Consider the following 21,312-nt stretch of genomic DNA (forward strand, 5'->3'; position numbering starts at 1 on the left):
CCAGACATGGTTCAGTACTCAGCTCGGGACGATCCACTGAGCATGTGCGGAAGGAAGGAACACCGCGGCCCCTCCAGGAAGGGGCAGCTGCTGCTCACCCATTGGCTCGGTCTGTGTTCCCCTTCCAGCCAGGTGACCTGGGTTCCTCAGGAATCAAAGGCAGCAAATGACGTGCAGCTGGGGTCTGGGTGTGGCGGTGCACGCCTGTAATCCCAGCTGGTCAGTCTTTGGTCCAGAAGCTGCCACGTGTTTGGAATCCAGAAGGCTGGCAGCGTGGGGGGCCTTCTAAGGCTAAGGCTCTGTGTGTCTGTCCGGGAACCCTGTCTGACTGCAGGTTATCCACCGTGGGCGCCCTCTGCTCGCTCTACTGCTCCCCGTTCAGTGCTCCGACACCTGCTGTCTCCCCCGCAGGACTTCCAGAGCGACCCCCTCCCCCACCTGGCCACCTACCTGTGCTTGTTGCTGGTGGGGGCAGAGTTCGCGCTGGCCTGCCTGGTGGACTGGCCCCCCTTCTTCCCGAAAGACCCCCAGCAACCGGTAAGTCGGCAGGTCGGCCACCACGCCCAGCCATGGGGAGCCGGGGTGGCAGGCATGCACCACTGCACCCGGCCATCCGTTGAGATGGAGACTTCAACACTTCTTTGGGGCTCGGGCTAGCCTCAAACCTCCGTCCCCCATCTCCTCCTCACAAGTAAGCAGAGATGAAGGGCTGGAGCCACCCCTGCCTCTCATTAAGTGCATTCAGCCATTCGACAGACACCAGAAGTCAGAGCCAGCCCCTCCTATCTTATGTTGAGACGAGGTCTTGATCTGTACTCCACGTTGACCTTGAATTCCGGATCCTGCTTCTGCGTCCGGGGTGCTGGGATTCCAGGGGTGCGCGACCCTGCCTGGCTCCTTGCTTTCTTTTATATTTTGCAGAATCCCTGTCCCGAAGCCGGGGCTTCCTACCCCTCCAAGGCCCTGTTCTGGTGGGCTTCCGGGTGAGTAAGACCAAGGGAGGGGCTTTGGGGAGCCCAGCACCCCCCACCCACCACGGAGGTTCATGCAGGACTTGGCGACCACGGCATCAGGCCATCCCCCTCGATTTTCAGTTACCCTGGCTCTGCCTCTCAGCTGCAGGGTCAGAGGTTCCCAGGCTGGCAGAGGAACTCGGGGAACCCCCCCTCGGCTGAACCCCTACTGACCCCACTTAGGGGGGGACTCCACGCTACAATTTTGATCTAAACAATTCGATTTTTAAAAGAAAGAGAAAGCTGGACGCTGGTGGCTCACGCCTGTCATCCCAGCTACTCAGGAGGCTGAGATCTGAGGATCATGGTTCAAAGCCAGCCTGGGCAGGAAAGTCCATGAGACTCTGATCTCCAATAAACCCCCAGAAAACCACAAGTGGTGCTGTGGCTCAAGTGGTAGAGCGCTCAGCTTGAGCTGAAGAGCTGAGGGACAGTGCCCGGGCCCAGAGGTCAGGCCCCACACCAACATAAAATAAAATAATAGACGCTCCTAGTGTAAGAGTGGCCTGAGCAAAACTCCCAAGACTATGTGAATAACTACAGCCAAAAAATGAAAAGGCTGGAGGTGTGGCTCATGTGGTAGAGCGCTTCCCACAAACATCAGGGTGATTGTTAATAATAAGTAAATGAGCATGAAAGAGAGGAAGGAAGGGAGGGAGGGAGGGAGGGAGGAAGGAAGGAAGGAAGGGAGGGAGGGAGGGAGGGAGGAAAGAAGGAAGGAAGGAAGGGAGGAAAGAAAGAAGGGAGGGAGGGAGGAAGGGAGGGAGGGAGGGAGGGAGGAAAGAAAGAAGGGAGGGAGGGAGGGAGGGAGGAAGGAAGGAAGGAAGGAAAGAAGGGAGGAAGGAAGGGAGGAAAGAAAGAAGGGAGGGAGGGAGGAAGGGAGGGAGGGAGGGAGGGAGGGAGGGAGGAAAGAAAGAAGGGAGGGAGGAGGGAGGAAGGAAGGAAGGAAGGGAGGAAGGAAGGAAAGGGAGGAAGGAAGGAAAGAAGGGAGGAAGGAAGGAAGGAAAGAAGGGAGGGAGGAAGGGAGGAAGGGAAGGGAGGAAGGAAGGAAGGAAAGAAGGAAGGAAAAAAGGGAGGAAGGAAGGAAGGAAGGAAGGGAGGGAGGGAGGGAGGGAGGAAGGAAGGAAGGAAGGAAGGAAGGAAGGAAGGAAGGAAGGAAGGAAGGAAGGAAGGAAGGGAGGAGGGTCTGGAAGCCATTGCAGGCACTGTTGGGCGGGGCCGGTGGGCGGGACTTCCTGTGGAGGGAGGAGACAGTGAGGAGCAGGTGGCCACTACAGCGCACGTGCCAAGGTCCTGGGGTGGGGGAGGTTCCGGTTTCCTCCTGGCCTTCTTGGCCCCCCCACCCCAGTGGCACTGTCAGTCCCGGGGGGAGGCCAGCGCTGGCCCTGCGCCCTGGCTCCTCCTGGGGAGGCAGCTGTGGCTGGAGCCGGTGCGTGGTGGGAGCGCGGGAGGAGCCGCGTGTACACATGGGCATGGGTGGCTCTCGGGGTCCCACCCTGGTGCCCCCCTTTTCCAGGCTGCTCTGGAAGGGCTACCGGCAGGTGCTGAAGCCCCAGGAGCTGTGGTCGCTGGGGAGGGACAACAGCTCGGCAGTGCTGGTGTCCCGGCTGGAGGAGGAATGGCGGAGGAGCCGCACGCGCAGGTGAGGGGGAGGAGACCCCGCATGGCCACAGGCCAGCGCCATGCCCGGGGGTCATGAGCTGCGCCAGGCCCACGGGGCGCGCTGGGTTCCTACTAACCCTGTCCACGCGGGGTGCCGTGGCTCACGCCTGTCATCCCAGCTACTCAGGAGGCTGAGATCTGAGGATCGCGGTTCAAAGCCAGCCCGGGCAGGAAAGTCCCTGAGACTCTTTTCTTGAACGAACCACCAGAAAACCAAAGTGGCGCTGTGGCTCAAGTGGTAGAGCGCCAGCCTTGAGCTGAAGAGCTGAGGGACAGCGCCCAGGCCCAGAGTTCAAGCCCCACGACCGACCAAAATAATAAGTTGTCCATATTTCAGACTTGGAAATGGCACAAAAAGCTGGACTCAAGGAGCCTGCCCTGGGTGGCAGCCATGTGCCACGCAGCTCACCCCTGCCTACTGCTCCTGCTGTCCCCCAGGGAGCATCTTAAATGCTAGCCCCTCCCCTCCCTTCCTTCCTCCCTCCTCTCCGTCCCTCCCCCCCTCCCCTTTAATTCTGTTCTCTTTCTTTCTTTCTTTCTTTCTTTCTTTCTTTCTTTCTTTCTTTCTTTCTTTCTTTCTTTCTTTCTTTCTTTCTTTCTTTCTTTCTTTCTTTCTTGTCGGTCGTGGGACTTGAACTCTGGGCCTGGGCGCTGTCCCTCAGCTCTTCAGCTCAAGGCGAGCGCTCTACCACTTGAGCCACAGCGCCACTTCGGTTTTCTGGTGGTTCATTGGAGATAAGAGTCTCATGGGGAATTTCCTCCCGGGCCTGGCTTTGAACCCTGATCCTCAGATCTCAGCCTCCTGAGTAGCTAGGATGACAGGCATGAGCCACCGGTGCCCTGCTCCGTCCTTTTAATTCTGATAACCTGAAGCTCCCAGCTCTCTGCATGCATCCTCGGTGACTGTTTATTGAGCACCTGCTACACGCCGGCAGGCAGTCCAGGCAACTCTGACAGCATTGGACAAATTGAGGGACAGAAGCGGGAGCGGCGTGGCGGTGGCCGGCCGGGGAGGGGCGCCCTCTGCAGGCCGGCACGGGACACGCACGTGCCAGAATGTGCTGTGCCCAGCTCAGCCATGGCGGCAGAAGCCAAGTCAAACAGCGGGCCCAGGGCTTAGACTTTGCCCTTGGCCTTGCTGCTGGGCTCCCCAGAAATCCTATTTCCCCCCTAGTGGAAATGGGGGTGCCGGCAGTGCACGATTGGCTCGAATTCCCATGCCACCCTCTCTGCCGCCCCTGGCAGCCTCCACCGCCCCGCCACACCACCGCGTGTCTCCCTGGGGCGTCCGGGAGGAGGGACAGCCAGGCTCGGGCCGCCGCGCTGCCCGCTGGGGGCAGGGTGGGGAGTGGGGACCCCTCTGGGGTGACGGCCACGCACCCCCACCTCCTCCTCCTCTGTGACACAGAGCCCGGTCCCAGTTTGCAGGGCTTGGGAGGACCAAAGTATACAGCAGGTGCTCAATGCGTGCACGTTCCCAGGTCTGCTCGTGAAGCCTTAGGGCTTCCTTCCCCTCCCCCTAAGCCACACGCCTGAGCCTTCTGGGTGATGGGAAGGAGCAACTGGGCTCCCGGATGGGTCACAGCCCCCCTACCTGTACCCTTGCACCCTGAGCCCCTGATGTGCTCCGTGGCTGAGCACGCGCCGTGGCCTCCCTCTCCCCCAGGTGTGCTGCTGAGAAGTTTGAACGTGAAGGAGGCAGCCTCCGGGAGGCTCCTGAGACGGAGGCCCTCCTGCCTCGGGAGCACGGCGGGCGGGGGCCGCTGCTCAGGGCCATCTGGCGGGTGTTTGGCGGAAGCTTCCTCCTGGGGACCCTCAGCCTGGTGCTCAGCGACTGCTTCAGGTTCACCTGTCCCAAGCTGCTCAGGTGAGTCCGGGCCTCGACCCCAGGCCCGGCTGGGGTCCCAGGGGGAGGGGGGAGGCCTCTGTCCAGGGCTGGGGGCTGTGACACCTGTGGCCTCTGTATTTGGGAGGCCCAGGGCCCCTGAGGGTAGACGATGGAGTCCACTGACCCCCAGAAAGCCGAGGAGAAGACCTCCCCCCCCCACCATCGCTCTTCCATTGCAAACAAAGCCCCCTCCGTGGACGGCAGTGACTGACTGAGCTCGTGGTGAGGCTTGTGGGCAGCAGAGGCCGGGTTCTGCTGAACCCATCTCTCATTTCTGGTCTTGGCCGTACTAGGATTCAAATTCAGAACCTTGTGCTTACTAGGTGGGTTCTCTACCGCTTGAGCCAGGCATCCCACCCCTTTTTTGCTTTTAGTTTATTTTTTTCCAGATAGGATCGTGTGGTTTCTTCCAGAGACATCCTCCAAGGAGGATCCTCATTGCTGGGATTACAGGCGTATGCCACCATGCTGGACCCGGATGGGGGTTGGTTGGGTTCCCAGACCATGTGTCTGGTGGCTCAGTCCTGTTTTCCTAGCTACTTCAGGAGGCTGTGATCTGAGAATCGTGGTTCGAAGCCAGCCCGGGCAGGACAGATGGAATGGGACCCTTTCCACTGGCCTCATTACGTTACAGGCCCCATCTCCAAACAAAGTTACATGTGGGGCGGGAGCTAGGGGGTTGGGGTGTGCTTTCCACACATGAACAGGGGGACAAGAGTCCAGACTCCTTGCTGGGAGGCGCTGCGGAGTCCCAGAGCAAAGGAGCACGGGCGTCCGTGCCTCACACCTCATTAGGGAGGCGGAGATTGGGAGGATCGTGGTTTGAGGCCAGAAAAACTCACAAGACCTCCAGCCGGACCCTGCGGCCCGCGGCCGTCGTCCTAGCTACGGTGGGAGGAAAAGCCTAGGTCCAGGAAGAGGCCTGGGGGAAAAAATCAAGCAACAAAACCTCGGCCTTATCTCAAAAACGGCACACGGGGGGGGGGGGGGGGGGTGGCACCCCAGCGCCACCACCGGAAAACGCAGAGGGAGCGCCCTCTCACCCCGCCCTTCCTCCCGCCAGCCTGTTTCTGGAGTTCATGAGTGACCCCGAGCCCCCGGCCTGGCAGGGCTCGCTCCTGGCCGCGCTCATCCTCCTCTCCGCCTGCCTGCAGACGCTGTTTGAGCAGCGGTTCATGTATTGCATGAAGCTGCTACAGATGCAGCTGCGCACGGCCATCACAGGCCTGGTGTACAGGAAGGTGAGCCCGGGCCCCCGAGCCAGCGCCCCAAGCCCAGGACACCCCGAGCTCCAGGGGAGCTCTCCTTACTGCACACGGCCACCTGGGCTATGACGGTGACGTCACTGCTCTGGCCCCTCCTCTTCTTCCCCTGCTCACACACCTGTAGCTGCCTGGGTCTCCTTCCTTTGTTCCTCGGACCTCAGGGCCTTTGCACTTGCTGCTCCCACACCAGGTCTCTTTGCCTCCTCTCCAGCCTGGCTGGTGTCATGGTTTTTTTTTGGGGGGGGGCCTAGATCTCATCCCTGGCTTGAGCACTCCCAATTCCTCTGAGCCTGGATATGTTCCCCTCAATTTCCTTAGTTGTCAGGAGAGTGGGGGGCTAGTAATGGGGTGCAGTTCACCGACCTTTGTCTTCCTTTAGCGAGGACACGCCTCCCCCATGAGGTCAAAGGTCACCTGCGGTGGGGGGCGGAGGGGGGAGGTTCACTCCAAGACCCCAGGGGAGGAGGAGTCAGGGGCTCGAACTCCTCAGGGCCATTTTGTGCAGCCAGTGAGACACCAGGAAGTTGAGCCTGGTTCTCGGAGGACTCCCAGCTCAGAGGACTTGCGGGGTTCCCACAAGTCCCCTCCCCCCCCCCGCGGCGCAGGTGCTGGCCCTGTCCAGCGTCTCCAGGAAAGGCCGCTCGGTGGGGGACGTGGTGAACCTGGTGGCGGTGGACGTGCAGCGGCTAAGCGAGAGCGTCCTCTACCTGAACGGGCTGTGGCTGCCGCTGTTCTGGATCGTGGTCTGCTTCGTCTACCTGTGGCAGGTGCGAGGCCTGGGGGGGGGGGTCCTCTTCCTCCATCCCCTCCCTTCCACCTCCCAGCTGTGGGCTGGCAGGCTCTGGCCTTCTGGACACTGCCCCACAGAGCCACTGGGTGGCGCTGTTGCCACACACAAGGAAACCAGCCGGCCCCGCTGGGTGATGGTTAGGAAGGGTAAGGGATGGGGACCAGGGGCGGACACAGACACGGGCCAGGCGGGGGTTTGTCTAGAGAATGAACCCCAGTGGCTTCTCAAGAAATCTCAGTCCCCGTGACTTAGAAATCCCTGGGGCTGGGAAGGTGGCTCAGTGGTAGAGCGCTTGCCTTGCAGGCCTGAGGCCCTGGGTTCGATTCCTCAGCACCACATAAGCAAAACGAAAAAAGCCGGAAGTGGTGCTATGGCTCAAGTGGTAGAGCGCTAGCCTTGAGCTGAAGAGCTGAGGGACAGCGCCCAGGCCCAGAGTTCAGGCCCCACAACTGGACCCAAAAAAAAAAAGAAAAAGAAAAGAAATCCCTCCAACCTCCTCAGGAGACAGAGAGGGACACCAGGCGGAACATAGCCTGGACACAGGACGCCCGGTTAAATCTGAGTTTCAGGAAAACCTAATATGTCTTAGTCTGAGTATTTCATGGAATATACTTATATTAATTATTCTTTTTGTCAGTTATGGGGCTTGAACTCAAAGCCTGGGTGCTGTCTGTCCCTGAGCTCTTTTGCTCAAGGCTAGCTCTCTACTACTTTGAGCCACAGCTCACAGTCTCAGATCATAGTCTCCTGAGTAGCTAAGACTATAGGCGTGAGCCACCGGCACCCAGCTCTGTGTGTGTGGGGGGGGGAGGGAGGTATTGATATCAAGGCTTGAACTTGGGGCCTCATGTTTGCTTTCTTGGCTGGCACTCTGCCACTTGATCCACTCCTCCATCCCTGCTTTTTGCCAGTTACATTGGAAATGGGAGTCTAGTGAGTCCAGGCTGGCCTCAAACCACTGTTTTGTGATCTCATCCTCCCAGTAGCTTGGGTGACAGGTGTGAGCCCCTGGTACCTGGCCACATTCACTTTTTTTTAATCTGAAATTTGAATCCGGGGGTGATTGGCTCGATCTGTTCCCCTGCCCCTACGAGCGGTGAAATGAAGAGTAAGAAGATGAACGTCTGGGAGGAATTTGGTCTTACAGATGACTAGGGACTCACCCAGGGCCATGGTTGTTAGTGTCAGAGCTGGGATTTGAACCCAGGTCCTGATCCTCGCAGTCTTGAGTTCACCATTGTACCAGGAAGCCCCGTGCCCCCGGCTGCCTACGCCTGTGGCCTCCTTGAGTCTGAGTCCTCCCTGCGGTGCGCAGCTCCTCCCCTGACACGCGACCCCAGCCCTCAGGCCTCTGATGGCGTCTGTGCCCTCTGTCCCCAGCTCCTGGGACCCTCTGCCCTCACCGCCATCGCTGTCTTCCTGATCCTCCTACCCCTGAACTTCTTCATCGCCAAGAAGCGCAGCCACCATCAGGTACGGCGGCGTCTGGGAGCAGGAACAGCGGCCTGTACAGTGCAGGGAGGGGCCTAAGGCCCTTGGGTCCTGGGTGGTGCCAGAAATAGAAGGGGTGAGGCAGGCACGGGGCGCGAGCCAGGTTCTGTGACTGTCCACCTGCTCCAAGGCCGTCTCCAACCTGGACACTTCTCCACGGTGCCACTGGGTGGCGCCATGGCCACACACATGAACCCACGGGTCCACTCTGTTCCTAGTATTAGAAGAGTTCTGAAACTGGGGGAAACTGAGGCCCACAGACTGGACGTGAGGTGGGGGCTGTCTAGAGAAGGGACCCAAATGACCTCCTGAAGAATCTATCGCTAAATAACTTAGGGATCATTTGCCCCTACCTCTACTTCTTCCACGGCAGCGGGACAGAGCTGCCCCAGGATCCCAAAACTGTGGGGGGGGGGTGCAGGGGGGCAGACGGGGAGGGGCGTGGAAGGATCCAGACCCAGCACGAGGCATCTTGGGAAACCAGCCATCCCGCTGTCACCAACTCCCCACTTCCACTCCCAACCCCCATGGGCCAGCCTGAAAACACACGGGACGGAGGCGTCACCTCCGCTCAGGCCTGCAGAGACCCCATCTCACTCAGTGTCCCGAGTGACCCACGGGGCTCCCGTGGCGGGGCTGAGGCAGGCTCTAGCAGCACCCAGGAGGTGCTCGGTGCCCAGCTGTGAACTAAGGAGGGAGGGGGAGGGGTGGGCCCGGCTCCCCCCCCCATCTGCGCTGCCCACCGGTTACCTGGGCCCTGTGTGACCTCCTCTAAGTCATTCTAGGCAGCGGCCACACACACACAGAGTGTGAGGGTCCCCCGGTCCCCAGTCCAGCTGGGATCCGCCCTCTCTTCCCCACTGAACCCCACTGTCTTCTGGGTGTCCAGGCTGCACGGACTCCTATAGAGGCCCCGCTGCCCGCCTTGCGCCCATCCGCAGGGCCGGGCAGTGGCAGGTGGCTCTCTAGATCAGGACACAGCCCGGGCCTCCGGGCCTCTGGGCCTCCACCTCCGGGAAGCCCACAGGGCGGGGAGGGGGGGTGGAGGGGACAGGGCTGGCTGGACGTCTGCCGGGGCCAGGGGCTGTGTGGTGGCCGCAGGCTCTAGGCCTAGCGGGTCTGTGCTTGGGTCCCAGGAGGAGCAGATGAGGCAGAAGGACGCGCGCGCGCGGCTCACCAGCGCCGTCCTGAGCACGGTGCGGACCATCAAGGCGCACGGCTGGGAGGAGGCGCTGGCCGAGCGGCTGCTGCGCGTGCGCGCCCGCGAGCTGGGCGCCCTGCGCACCTCCGCGCTGCTCTTCTCCGTGTCCCTGGTGTCCTTCCAGCTCTCCACGTTTCTGGTGACGTCACGGGCGGGGGGATGGACATGGGGGGGGCGTGGCTGCAGGGTTCCCCACGCAGCCCGGCCCCGGGCCCGCGTCCACCTCGCCCTGTGTCCCCAGGTGGCCCTGGCCGTGTTTGCCGTGCACACGCTGGTGGCCCAGGACAGCGCCATGGACGCGGAGAAGGCCTTCGTGACCCTCACGGTGCTGGGCGTCCTCAACAAGGCTCAGGCCTTCCTGCCCTTCTCGGCCCACTGCATCGTCCAGGCAAGGCTGGGGCGGTGGGGAGGAGAGGCTGGGCCCCACTGGGGGGGGGGGGGAGCTGGGACTGATGGAACGGAGTCGTCAGGCCGGTGGGTGGCTTGGAGACCCTCAGGAAATATTCAAAACTATGCCAGGATGCTGTCCACTGCCTTTCTCTCCAAGAACCAGGCAGCCTCTGCCGTGACCTCTCTAGCCCTTCGTGCCCTGCATCCCCAGATTCCACGAAAACCAACTGCCTGTTGAGTTTGTTTATTGATTGTCAGTCGTGGGGCTTGAACTCTGGGCCTGGGCGCTGTCCCTCAGCTCTTCAGCTCAAGGCGAGCGCTCTACCACTTGAGTCACAGCGCCACTTCCAGTTTTCTGGTGGTTCATGGGAGAGAAGAGTCTCATGGACTTTCCTGCCTAGGCTGGCTTTGAACCGAGATTCTCAGATCTCAGCCTCTTGAGTAGCTAGGATAACAGGCGTGAGCCACAGATGCACTCAGCTTGTGGGTTTTTTTTTTCTGTCCTTCCTTCCTTCCTTCCTTCCTTCCTTCCTTCCTTCCTTCCTTCCTTCATTCCTTCCTTCCTTCCTTCCTTCCTTCGTTTCTTTGTTTCGAGTGTGAGTATGTACGTGCATGAATTTGTGCACCTGCGATGGTCCCGGGACTTGAACTTAGGGCCTGTGTGCTGTCCCTGAGCTGTTTTTGTTCAAGGCTAGTTCTCTACCACTTGGGCCACGGCTCCACTTCTAGCTTTTTGGTGACTAATTGCAAATAAGGGTCTCACAAACTTTCCTGCCTGGGCCGGCTTCAAACGGTGACCCGCAGATCTCAGCCTCCCGAGTAGCTAGGATGTCAAGGCGTGAGCCGCCTGTGTTTTAATGGCTGCTCCTCAAACCTCCCCAGAGGAGCGTTTGGTTGGGAGCCAAGAGGGCGCCCCCTGGTGGACAAGGTCTGCGGTGGTTGGAAACTTCCTCCACCCTGCAGTACAAGGCGTTTGCTCATGCCTCAAGCAGCCTAGGCCTCAGTAGTCAGGACTTGGTTGCCTCCGGACGCCGGGCCCCGTGCCTGTCCCTGGGTGACGCCCCTGCCCTCCACAGGCCCGCGTGTCCTTGGGCCGCCTGGCTGCCTTTCTCTGCCTGGAAGAAATCGAGCCTCTCGCCGTGGACGCGAGTCCTCCCAAGAGCTGTGAGTTCTGCCCAGGCCCAGGCGCCGAGGGGCGGCCATGTGGGAGGCCACGGCTGACGTTCTGGGTGAAGAGAGAGGGGGACAGGAAGGCTGGGGGCGCTAGTCTACATGACAGAGGTCAGCTGGGCACTCACCCCTGGAATCTTAGCTACTCTGGAGGCTGGGATCTGAGGATCCAGATTCGAAGCCAGCCCAGGCAGGAAAAGTCTGTATGACTTATCTCCAATGAACCACCAGAGAACCAGAAGTGGCGCTGTGGCTCAAGTGGTAGAGCGCTCGCCTTGAGCTGAAGAGCTGAGGGACAGCGCCCAGGCCCAGAGTTCAGGCCCCTGGAACGGCACCATAAAAGAGAGAGAGGGAAGCTGGGGAGAGAGAGGTAGGGAAAGAAGGGAAGAGAAATAGAGAGGAGAGAGGGAGGGTGGGAGGGAGAGAGAGGAAGAGGAAGAGAAAGGGAGAGAAAGAAAGAAGAGAGATCAGAGTTATGCACATCACTGTAGAGTGATTGAGCTGCTCCCCCCGCCCCCCCCCCCCGCCTCACCCACTGTCACTTCCACCCGTGGGTTCGGTATTGTTCACCATTGTCAGCAGGCCTGGTCCCCACTCTGCATCATTACAAACCATCTAACTGGCATTCCATCTGGTATTTGTTTTAACTGGGACATCTGGTCGACCTCTCATCTACTGTTGATCCTTTTGTGGGTGGTGGTGGTCATGGGGCTTGAACTCACATCCTGAGCACTGCCCTGAGCTTTTTGCTCAAGCCTAGCATAATCTACCACTTGAGCCACAGCACCACTTGTGGCTTTTTGATGCTTGATTGGAGATGAGTCTCATAGACTTTCCTGCCCAGGTTTGGCTTTCAACCACTGTCCTCAGATCCCAGCTTGCTGAGTAGCTAGGATTACAGGCACAGGTTACCAGTGCCCAGCTATTAGTTTATGTGTGAGATAGAGTTTTGTGCTTTTGTCCCGGCTGGCCTGAGACTCCAATCCTTCTACCTCTCCATCTGGAGTAGCTGGGATTACAGGCATGTACTCCAATGCCCAGCTTGTTCTGTTCTCAAGATGGTTATTTTTAGCCTAAGTGTCTTTTATGCAGTATCTGAGGAAATCCTACCACGCAATCATTTCTGTTTACTGAGGTTAGAATTTAACCGCGCAGCCTGAGTTTTGTGGGGTGTCCTCCCTGGAGACCCTCCAGCCTGGGGAAGATCAGAGGTTCTTTTTTTCACCAGGCAGAAGAGCTAAGAACTGTAGGCGCCCAGCCCCCAGTGCTGACAGACACCCATTTAACGCATTTGCACGGAGTCATGAAGAGCCTTGTCTGTTACGAAATCTCCCAGGTGATTCTAAGCAGAGGCTCAGGACAGAGCATTGTCCAGTAACATCTGTGCCTCAAAGATTTGTCAAAATGCTAATGTCCCCTTGGCTTGCTCAAGCCCCAGATTGGACGATAAGTCACACGGGGCGTCATCTGGCTCTTCCTGTGAGGGACGGGGCTGTAGCCGTTCCGGTCCTCGGTGCCGCCATCTTAGCGTGACATCAGCCCTTCCGTGAATGAGCGTGGCTGTGTTTCAATAAAACTTTATTGACAAAAACAGACCACAGGCAGGGGTTGGCCCTTGGGTTGTGGCTCACCTGTCTCTGAAGCACACAGCCACAGGGCCTCTCCAGCCCCCCTCCCCATCCCCCCCAGCACCAGGGCAGGTGTCCCAGAGATGGGGTGCGGGGTCTTAGAGACAGAGGCAGCAGCGAAGCAGCCTTGTGCCGGTGCTGTGCCCTGCAGCCGCCCGGAAGGACTGCATCGTCGTACGCAATGGCAGCTTCACCTGGTCCCGGGACAGCCCAGCCTGCCTGCACAGGTACCCGGGGCCCCGGGGAGGGAGCGGGTGCCCGGGCCCGTGGAGCCCGACGTATCCAGCCTGCTGTGGAAGACGGCACCATGCAGGGCCGCAGCCCTGCCAGGGGCTCGGGCAGACGCAAGCCCTGCGGGCGCATAGCGGGCAAGCCAATTCCTCTGCCCCGTTAGGGGGGAGATGCCCTCGGCCCTGCATCTGGGGCGGGGTGGGGGGCTTCTCAGCAGCTCACCCACTCTGTGCCTGCATCCTCATCTCCAGCCCCCAACTATTTTTTATCTTTTTGGTTGGTCGTGGGGCTTGAACTTGGGGCCTGGCGCTGTCCCTCAGCTCTTCAGCTCAAGCCGAGCGCCCTACCACTTGAGCCACGGCGCCACTTCCTGTTTTCTGGTGGTTAAATGGAGATAAGAGTCTCACGGACTTTCCTGCCCCAGCTGGCTTTGAACCGTGATGCTCAGATCTCAGCCTCCTGAGAGGCTAGGATGACGGGTGTGAGCCACCGGCATCGGGCTTTACAGCTGAGTCTTTGTAGCCAAAAAAAATCCCAACCCGTGCCCCACCCCTAGCTCCCTGAGAAGGGGAAGGACACTGAACGCCAAGGGTACAAGGAAGGGGAGATGTGAGTTGTCAATGGGGAGCCTTTGAACAGCAGGCAGTGGGCAGTGCAAAGGTCCTGAGGTCGGTTTCTCAGTCTCAGCGCGGATGCAGGCTGGGCCGTGTAACCAGGGAATTGTCTCCTTTGGGTTCCCAGGATCCACCTCTCCGTGCCCCAGGGCTGTCTGCTGGCTGTGGTGGGGGCAGTAGGGGCGGGGAAGTCCTCCCTGCTCTCTGGCCTCCTCGGGGAGCTGAAGAAGATAGATGGGTCGGTGAGCATCAAGGTGAGGCAGCCCTGCCCGTCCCCGGCTGCTAAGATGGCCCCGTCCTTCCCCGCCCCGCGTCTCCCCTGCACAGCCAGGGTCCCTGCCCCTCCCCCTCCCCGGCTCTTGGGCGCCCCTGCTCTGCTGAGCCTTCGCCTGCCCGACTCAGGGCCCCGTGGCGTACGTGCCCCAGGAGGCCTGGGTCCAGAGCACCTCTGTCCTAGAGAACGTGACCTTTGGGAAGGAGCTGGACCTGCCATGGCTAGAGAAGGTTCTAGAAGCCTGTGCCCTGGGGCCGGACCTGAGCAGGTTCCCGGATGGAGTCCACACCTTGATCGGGGAGCAGGTAAGGCCCGGGGCCCTCAGGGGACAGGGAGGCTTTGCCCAGGGGGGCTGTGACCCCTGACCCCCCAGTGCAGGGGTCGAATGTCGCACGTGCCCCCATTGTTCATGGTGAGTGAAGGGAACTTGCTTCTGTGGCAGCTCAGACCCGGGGCCGGCGCTGCCCGGCTGGTGGCATTAGTCAGATCTCCTCCTCATCCCCGGCCTCCCTCACCAGAGCATCTCAGCAGAAGCCATGGCTAGGCTTCCGCAATGCCCGCGCCCAAGCCCGGCCCTCGGCTTGTTTTTGTAAATAAAGTTTTATTGGGGCACTGCTGGGTCCGTTCATTTACCTGTGGGCCAGGCCTGCCGTTTCCACTCCCCAGGTCAGGGCTGAGCGGTGGCGACAGAGAGCCCACGGCCCGCAGCCCCCCGTGGCTGCCCCGGCCTTTCCCAGGGAAGGCTTGCCAAGGAGGAGACCCCCAGCGAAGGGACGCAGGAGCCCCCTAGGGAGGAGCGGTCCGGGGGAGGGCCTCGGAGCCCCTGGTGTGGGCCATAGAGCAGAGGGACAGAGGCCAGGGAGGGAGGAGAGGCCGGCGAGGCCCAGGGATCTCGGTGACACCCCCCGCACCGCGTGCTTTCCCTGGAGTCCTGGACACTGCTGGGCAGAGAGTGTCCATGCAGTGAAGAGTAACTGAATGAATGAATGAATGAATTGAAAAGTGACCCCAGGGAATGAAAGGGTACAAAAGCCGAGAGAGGGGGAGGGTGGAGAGACTCGAGCACGGCAGCTCCTCCGGGCACCCCGGACTGGACGGGCAAAGGCTGGCAGGGATGCTTCTCAGAGGACGGGCCCCCCGAGTGGCCCCGGCCCGATGTATCTCTGACCTGCACACCCAGCCTTTCCAACAGCTATGGATGGACTCAAGTTCCTGCTCCTCTCTCTCCCCCTCTCCCCCCCGCCCCCGGACCCAGGGCATGGACCTGTCAGGGGGCCAGAAGCAGCGGCTGAGCCTGGCCCGGGCTGTGTACAGGAAAGCCGCCGTGTACCTGCTCGATGACCCCTTAGCCGCCCTGGATGCCCACATCAGCCAGCACGTCTTCACCCATGTCATCGGGCCCGGCGGGCTGCTTCAGGGAACCGTAAGTTTGGGCACAAGTGCCAGCCAGGTGTCCCAGGGGAGCACAGAGGAAGCCCTGAGCATTCCAGTCGACCCCGGCGCTCAGCTCCTTTGTATTGGTCAGCTTTCGCTGGGGCAACGCCGCGTACCAAATAACCCCACCCCTACCACCACCACTGCCCCGTGCTTTGATCTCAGCGGCGCACAGCAGCACTTACGCCTCGCTTGCGAGCTTGTGCTCAACCTCGTACAATGTTCTCACTTCAGGAGGGCGGAGAAGCGATCAGCGTTCGGGCAGAAAGCCAGGAAGTGTGTGTGTGTGTGTGTGTGTGTGTGTGTGTGTGTGTGTGTGTGTGTAACTTCCTCTCTCCCCCCTCCACCCAGACCAGGGTGCTGGTGACCCACGCGCTCCACGTCCTGCCCCAGGCTGATCAGATCGTGGTGCTGGTGGACGGGGCCATCGCAGAGATGGGCTCCTACCAGGAGCTTCTGCAGAGGAACGGCGCCCTGGTGAACTTGCTGGATGGAGCCAGACAGCCTGGAGGCGGCGGTGGAGGAGGAGGAGGAGGAGGAGGAGGAGGTACTGGGTGGGCGTGGCTGAGTCTGTGGCAGGTGCCTGAGTCTCACCTACCCTGCAGGCCCAGGCCCGACACCACGGGCGTGGCCAGTGGGTCGCCTCCCCCAGCCACGAGCCGAGGCCACGCGCCGTGTCCCCGCTCCTCACCACCCCTTTAAGACGAGAGCAATCTCAGCCTCCATTTCACAGGGGAGCGGGAGGATGCCCCGGAGCACTCCGAGTCATCCGCTCAGGGCTACCCATTAGAACTTGGTGTTCAAACCCAGCGTCTCTGCCCGCAGCTGTGACAGAGTTTAATAAGCAATGAGCGCTTTGGTGTCTCGAAGGCTGCCCCGCACCAGGCCAAGCTAGTGTTCCTGATAATCCAGAGGATTTAAATCTGCTGGATACTCAGGAAGGTTCTAGAAGGTTCTAGAAGATTTGGGGTAGGGGGACGAGGGAAGTACCAGGGATGGACCTCACATCCATTAGCTCATTGAAACATTTTGCAACATCTGTAAGGTTTGGGATCCTAGCTGCCTCCGTTTTACAAGTGGGGAAACTGAGGCCTGAAAGCAGTCCATGGTTATGCATATGGGTATGGGTAAACTGAGCTCCACGTGGACCCAAACAGCTTGCTTTTTTAGCCAACACACTTTATAGCATCTTTCTCTGGAAACACCTCAGCCCTGGTCCATCTTCATCAGAACTCTAAGGGTCACTATCTTGGAGATTAAAAGTTAGAAGTCACCTGTATGTATCAGTCAGCTTTATGCTGTGATGCTGCCACATAACAAACAGCCCCCAAATCTCTGTGGTTCATAGTGGTGACAGTTGTTTGTTTGTGGGTCTGTGGCTTGGGGGTGGCTGTCCCAGCCTGGGAAGCAGTGAGCGCTGGAGAAGGTCTCTCCCGGAGAAGACGGCACTTGAAGTTGGGTGTGAGTCACCCAGGAAAGAACCTTCTAGGCATAAGAAATTGTTGGAGGGGCTAGGAAGGTGGCTCAGTGGTAGAGCGCTTGCCTTGCATGCCTGAGGCCCTGGGTTCGATTCTTCAGCACCACATAAGCAAAAAGAAAAAAGCCAGAAGTGGCGCTGTGGCTCAAGTGGTAGAGCACTAGCCTTGAGCTGAAGAGCTGAGGGACAGCGCCCAGACCCAGAGTTCAGGCCCCACGACCGACCAAAAAAAAAAAAAAAAAGAAAAGAAAAGAAATTGTTGGAGCAGGGTGTTGGTTACAATGGTGAGAGATGTCAGATCCAGCGTCGAGACCCCACAAACCCCCATCTTGTCCCCCCACACTGTGTGATGGACCCCTTGATCTTGCAGACACGGACCCCCCCATGGCCGGTGCTGGTGACCCTGGAAGCTGCCCTAGAGTCCAGGGACCCGAGCAGAGACCCGAGAGGTGAGTTCTTGGGGTGCCCAGCACAGGGAGGGCAGGGTCTGCCAGGTGCCCCCACCTGCTCCGTGTGGGTGATTCTCCAAAACCAACATGCCAGTTGACTGGCCCAATGGTGCAGGGCCCCGGGCTGCCTGCCCACCACGGGCACAGTGCGCTTCTACCATGACACATGCCCGCGGCGCGCCAAGGACAGCGTCAGGGCTGTCTCGCCGCCAGAGCAGCCAGGCAGGCTGCCACCAAGGCCGCTCACCTCGGCACTCAGTAACCGCAGAGGCCGGTGCTTTGGTGGGCGGGAGAGACAAAGGCCTCGAGTCTGTCCACACCTGAGTTGTTGCGGGCGCTGGACACGCAGGTGGGGATACCCCAGCGGCTGCATCAGGCTGTGGTGCCCTACCACGGGGCCCACCAGTCCTCGTCATGTGGGCCTGTGACACAGCCATGGACTGTCACAGTGTGGGCCGGAGCACCAGCTGTTGCAGAGGGATGAGAAGAGGGACCTGGAGCCGGTTTTGTTCTTGGAGATAGGCTGAGGACAGATCCTCCAGGTCTGCTCCGCTAGCCCCATCCAGGCATGGGTGCCCTAGGGTCCTGAGTAAGATCAGAGACAGGTGGACGGATGGATGGATGGATGGATGGATGGATGGATGGATGGATGGATGGATGGATGGAGATGAAAATGGGTGGATGGATGGGCGGATGGATGAGTGAATGGATAGATAGGAAGATGGATTGATGAATGGATAAATGGATAGATGGGTGAATGGATAAATGAATATGAAGGTAGATAGATGGATGAATATGAAAATGGATGGATAAATGGGTGGGTGGGGATGGATGGGTGGGTGGGTAGGTACAAAGATGGATGGACGGATAGATGGGTGAATGGATGGATGGGTGAATGGATAAATGAGTGGATGGATGGATGGATGGATGGATGGTTGGGAACATAGATGAGTGGATGGATGGTGGGTAGATGGGTGGATGGGTAGATTGATGGATGGATGGATAGGTAAATGGATGAATAGGAGAATGGATGGTGGATAAATGGGTAGATCAACAAACTGATGGATGATCTTTTATCTAAAAATGATAGGTGGCAAATTGATGGGCATATAATAAGTCAACAGCAAATACATGATAGATAAGGGCTGGAGGTGTGGCTCAAGTGGTAAAGCACCTGCCTAGCAAGCATTAAACTCTGAGTTCAAACCTTAGTACTGCAAAAGAAATGAATATAAGACATGAAAGATAGTAGATGATAGATACTGTCTTCATTTTTATTTTTTTGCCTGTCCTGAGGCTTGAACTTGGGGCCTGGGAACTGTTCCTGAACTTCTTTTGCTCAAGGCTAGCACTCTACCACTTGAGACACAGAGCCACTTCCATTTTTTCTGTGTTTTTATTGGAGATCAGAGTCTCACAGCCTTTCCTGCCTAGGCTGGCTTCAAACTGCGATTCTCAGATCTCAACCTCCTGAGTAGCTAGGACGACAAGCGTGAGCCCATTTTTAATAGCAGGGAGATGGAGGCATATAAGCAGCTAAATCCCTGCACACATGCACAGGTGGAAGGAACATTGGAGAAGTCTTTAGCATCTGAATTGTGCCAAATTGACCATGTGACCTGACAGGTCAGAGGGTAACAGGTCAGAGGGTAAACACTTAGGCTCCAATGGCTCCTCTGAAAACCAAGCTGTGGGGTTGTTCGGGGGTGGGTGAGGGATGGCTGACACAGAGCCAGGCAGCATGCTGGGAGCAGCGGGTGTCTTTAGGAAGGAGGGAATCGGGGTCAGTGGTGACCAGCTGGCCTGAGAGCTTGGTCCTGCCCCGTGGGGGGGAGGACCCTGAGCCATTCTTCCTCCAAATGACAGGTACACAACGTCAGCGCCCGCGGGGGTCGGCACCCACTCGGAAGGCCCAGCGGGGGCCTGTCTAGATGACCCGCAGGGGGCCAGGGGGCCGGGAGGAGAGGCCAGCACGCAGTATGGACGGGTAACTCACCAGGGCCCCGGCCACCCCCCGGGCCAGCTCCCCCAGCAGGCCAGACACAGGGCCACGAACTCCCCTTGACCGAGTACCTACCATGTGCCAAACAAGATGCTAACCCTCACCACCCTAAAATAATAGGTGGACACAATCCACTTAGAGACGAAGCATCGAGTCAACGCACGAGACAAGGGACTCCCAGCACGCAGGCCTAGCTCCATCCGGGTCCCTGGGCCACTCCTTGTCTTCCATGTTGACTCCTCCCCCCTCCCCCTCACCCCCGGCTCACCCTACCTCTCCATCCAGCACCCACCCACCCACCAGTCCAGGTACCCAATTGTCCATTCATCCGTCCATCTGTCTGGCCATCTGGCCATCTACCCATCCACCTATTTATTCATCAGTCTGTCTGTCCAACCATCTATTTGTTAACTCATCCATTGTTACACCCACCTACAAGACACTTTCCATCCATTCACCCACCCACTCATCCATACATGTCTGCCTGTCTATCCCATCATCCATCATCTACCCAAATATCTACTCCTTTATCCATCCACAACCTATCCATCCATTCCTCCATCTGTTCATCTAGCCATGTACTCATTCATGCATCCATCAGTCCATCTACTCATCCATCCATTATCCATAAATGTCTACCCATCTACCCAATCCATGTCAGTTCCCCAACCATATACTCATTTATCTGTCCACCTACAACCCATTCATCCATTCCTCCATCTATCCATGTACTCATCTATCCATCCATCTACCCATCTGTCAATCCATCCACTTATCTATCTATCCATTCATCCATGTACTCATCCATCCATCCATCCATTGACCCATCCATCCATCAATCCATCTATCCACCCACCCACTTGTCCATCCATCTACACATCCATCCATCCATCCCCTCATCCAGACTTCCAAGGGCTCCCTGGGAGGATTATGGCAGAAGTGGGGGAGGGGAGCGTCCCGACGCTGCTCCCGATGGGAGGCCCGGGGAGGTGGGCCAGGCCTGCATGGCGCCCCTCTGCCCCGTTGGTGTGGATTTGGGAGCTTTGCCCGGCCCGGCCCTGATTCACCCCTCTCTTGCCCATCTCTCTGTTGCTCTGTGCCTGGCACGTTCTACAGGTGAAGGCTGCCACCTACCTGGCGTACCTGCGGGCCATGGGCACGCCGCTGGGCTTCTACACCCTCTTCCTCTTCTTCAGCCAGCAAGTGGCCTCCTTCTGTCAGGGCTACTGGCTGAGCCTGTGGGCAGACGATCCGGTGGTGGACGGGCGGCAGACGCAGGCCGCCTTGCGCGGCTCTGTCTTTGGGGTCCTTGGCTGTCTCCAAGGTACCCCCCCATCCCCTGCCCCCATTCACTCACAGATGGGGGCTCCTGGATGTCCTGCGGGGGACCTTCAGCGCCTCCAACCTCCAGAGAGAGCCCGGCCCCTGCCAAACACACATGCCTGCCCCACCCTGTCCCTTCTCCTTCTGTGCCAGTCCCAGGACTGGAACTCAGGGCCCGGGCGCTGTCCCTGAGCTTTTTTGTCCCTCGCTCGCTTTACCCCTTGAGCCACAACTCCATGTCTGGCTTTTTGGTGGTTAGTCGGAGATCAGAGTCTCACAGACCTTTCAGGCCTTGAACGATGATCCTCCGATCTCAGCCTCCAGAGGATGACGAGCGTGAGCCACCAGCTCTGGGTCTGTGACTGGACCCCAGAGATCGGAATTAGCTATCACCCCAAATCCAGGGTGACCCTATTTCCAAACAAGGTCCACATGCCGAGGTTCTGGGTGGTTCCCCGACCCACCCCCCCAGGCTGGCGGGGGGGCCCTGCCGAGGGTGAAGCGGGGCTCTGCCGGCCTCAGGCCCTGACCCCCCTCTCCCCCCCGCCGCCCTCCTCAGCCATCGGGCTGTTTGCCTCCATGGCGGCCGTGCTCCTGGGAGGGATCCGGGCGTCCAGGCTGCTCTTCCGCTCGCTCCTTTGGGACGTGGTGCGTGCTCCCATGGCCTTCTTCGAGCAGACGCCCCTCGGGCACCTTCTGAACCGCTTCTCCAAGGAGACGGACACGGTGGACGTGGACATCCCAGACAAGCTCCGGTCCCTGCTCACGTTCGCCTTCGAGCTCCTGGAGGTCGGCCTGGCCGTGTCCATGGCCACGCCGCTCGCCATCGTGGCCATCCTGCCTCTGATGGTCCTCTATGCCGGCTTCCAGGTAGGAGGAGGCCGGGCCCCAGGCTCCGGGCAGGTACCGAGGGGCGGCCTCTTGAAGCCTCCCCAGGGCCAGAGACACCCTGGTGTCTGTCTCCCAAGGTCCATGTCAAAGCTTTTTTCAACAGTCAGGCATGGTAACAC

The 21,312-nt window shown here is 59.2% G+C and overlaps 1 protein-coding gene across 1 annotated transcript in view; it reads left to right on the forward strand.

The window, feature by feature from the left end:
- Positions 1 to 21,312, forward strand: part of LOC138825552 (ATP-binding cassette sub-family C member 6-like) — a 32,508-nt gene that overhangs the window by 2,387 nt on the left and 8,809 nt on the right. The window contains exons 5-23 of the mRNA XM_070020182.1: positions 412 to 537; positions 922 to 983; positions 2,530 to 2,655; positions 4,342 to 4,542; positions 5,627 to 5,804; positions 6,434 to 6,595; positions 7,999 to 8,091; positions 9,246 to 9,449; positions 9,552 to 9,698; positions 10,777 to 10,864; positions 12,650 to 12,725; positions 13,471 to 13,597; positions 13,746 to 13,922; positions 14,873 to 15,040; positions 15,403 to 15,598; positions 16,818 to 16,977; positions 18,844 to 18,964; positions 20,096 to 20,303; positions 20,862 to 21,172. Coding sequence (XP_069876283.1) covers positions 412 to 537; positions 922 to 983; positions 2,530 to 2,655; positions 4,342 to 4,542; positions 5,627 to 5,804; positions 6,434 to 6,595; positions 7,999 to 8,091; positions 9,246 to 9,449; positions 9,552 to 9,698; positions 10,777 to 10,864; positions 12,650 to 12,725; positions 13,471 to 13,597; positions 13,746 to 13,922; positions 14,873 to 15,040; positions 15,403 to 15,598; positions 16,818 to 16,977; positions 18,844 to 18,964; positions 20,096 to 20,303; positions 20,862 to 21,172 — 2,931 coding nt within the window. The remainder of the gene's footprint in view (positions 1 to 411; positions 538 to 921; positions 984 to 2,529; positions 2,656 to 4,341; positions 4,543 to 5,626; positions 5,805 to 6,433; positions 6,596 to 7,998; positions 8,092 to 9,245; positions 9,450 to 9,551; positions 9,699 to 10,776; positions 10,865 to 12,649; positions 12,726 to 13,470; positions 13,598 to 13,745; positions 13,923 to 14,872; positions 15,041 to 15,402; positions 15,599 to 16,817; positions 16,978 to 18,843; positions 18,965 to 20,095; positions 20,304 to 20,861; positions 21,173 to 21,312) is intronic.

The sequence above is a fragment of the Dipodomys merriami genome, unplaced genomic scaffold, assembly GCF_024711535.1.
Source record: "Dipodomys merriami isolate MVZ:Mamm:240054 unplaced genomic scaffold, mDipMer1.0.p SCAF_138, whole genome shotgun sequence".
Classification (NCBI taxonomy): Eukaryota; Metazoa; Chordata; class Mammalia; order Rodentia; family Heteromyidae; genus Dipodomys; species Dipodomys merriami.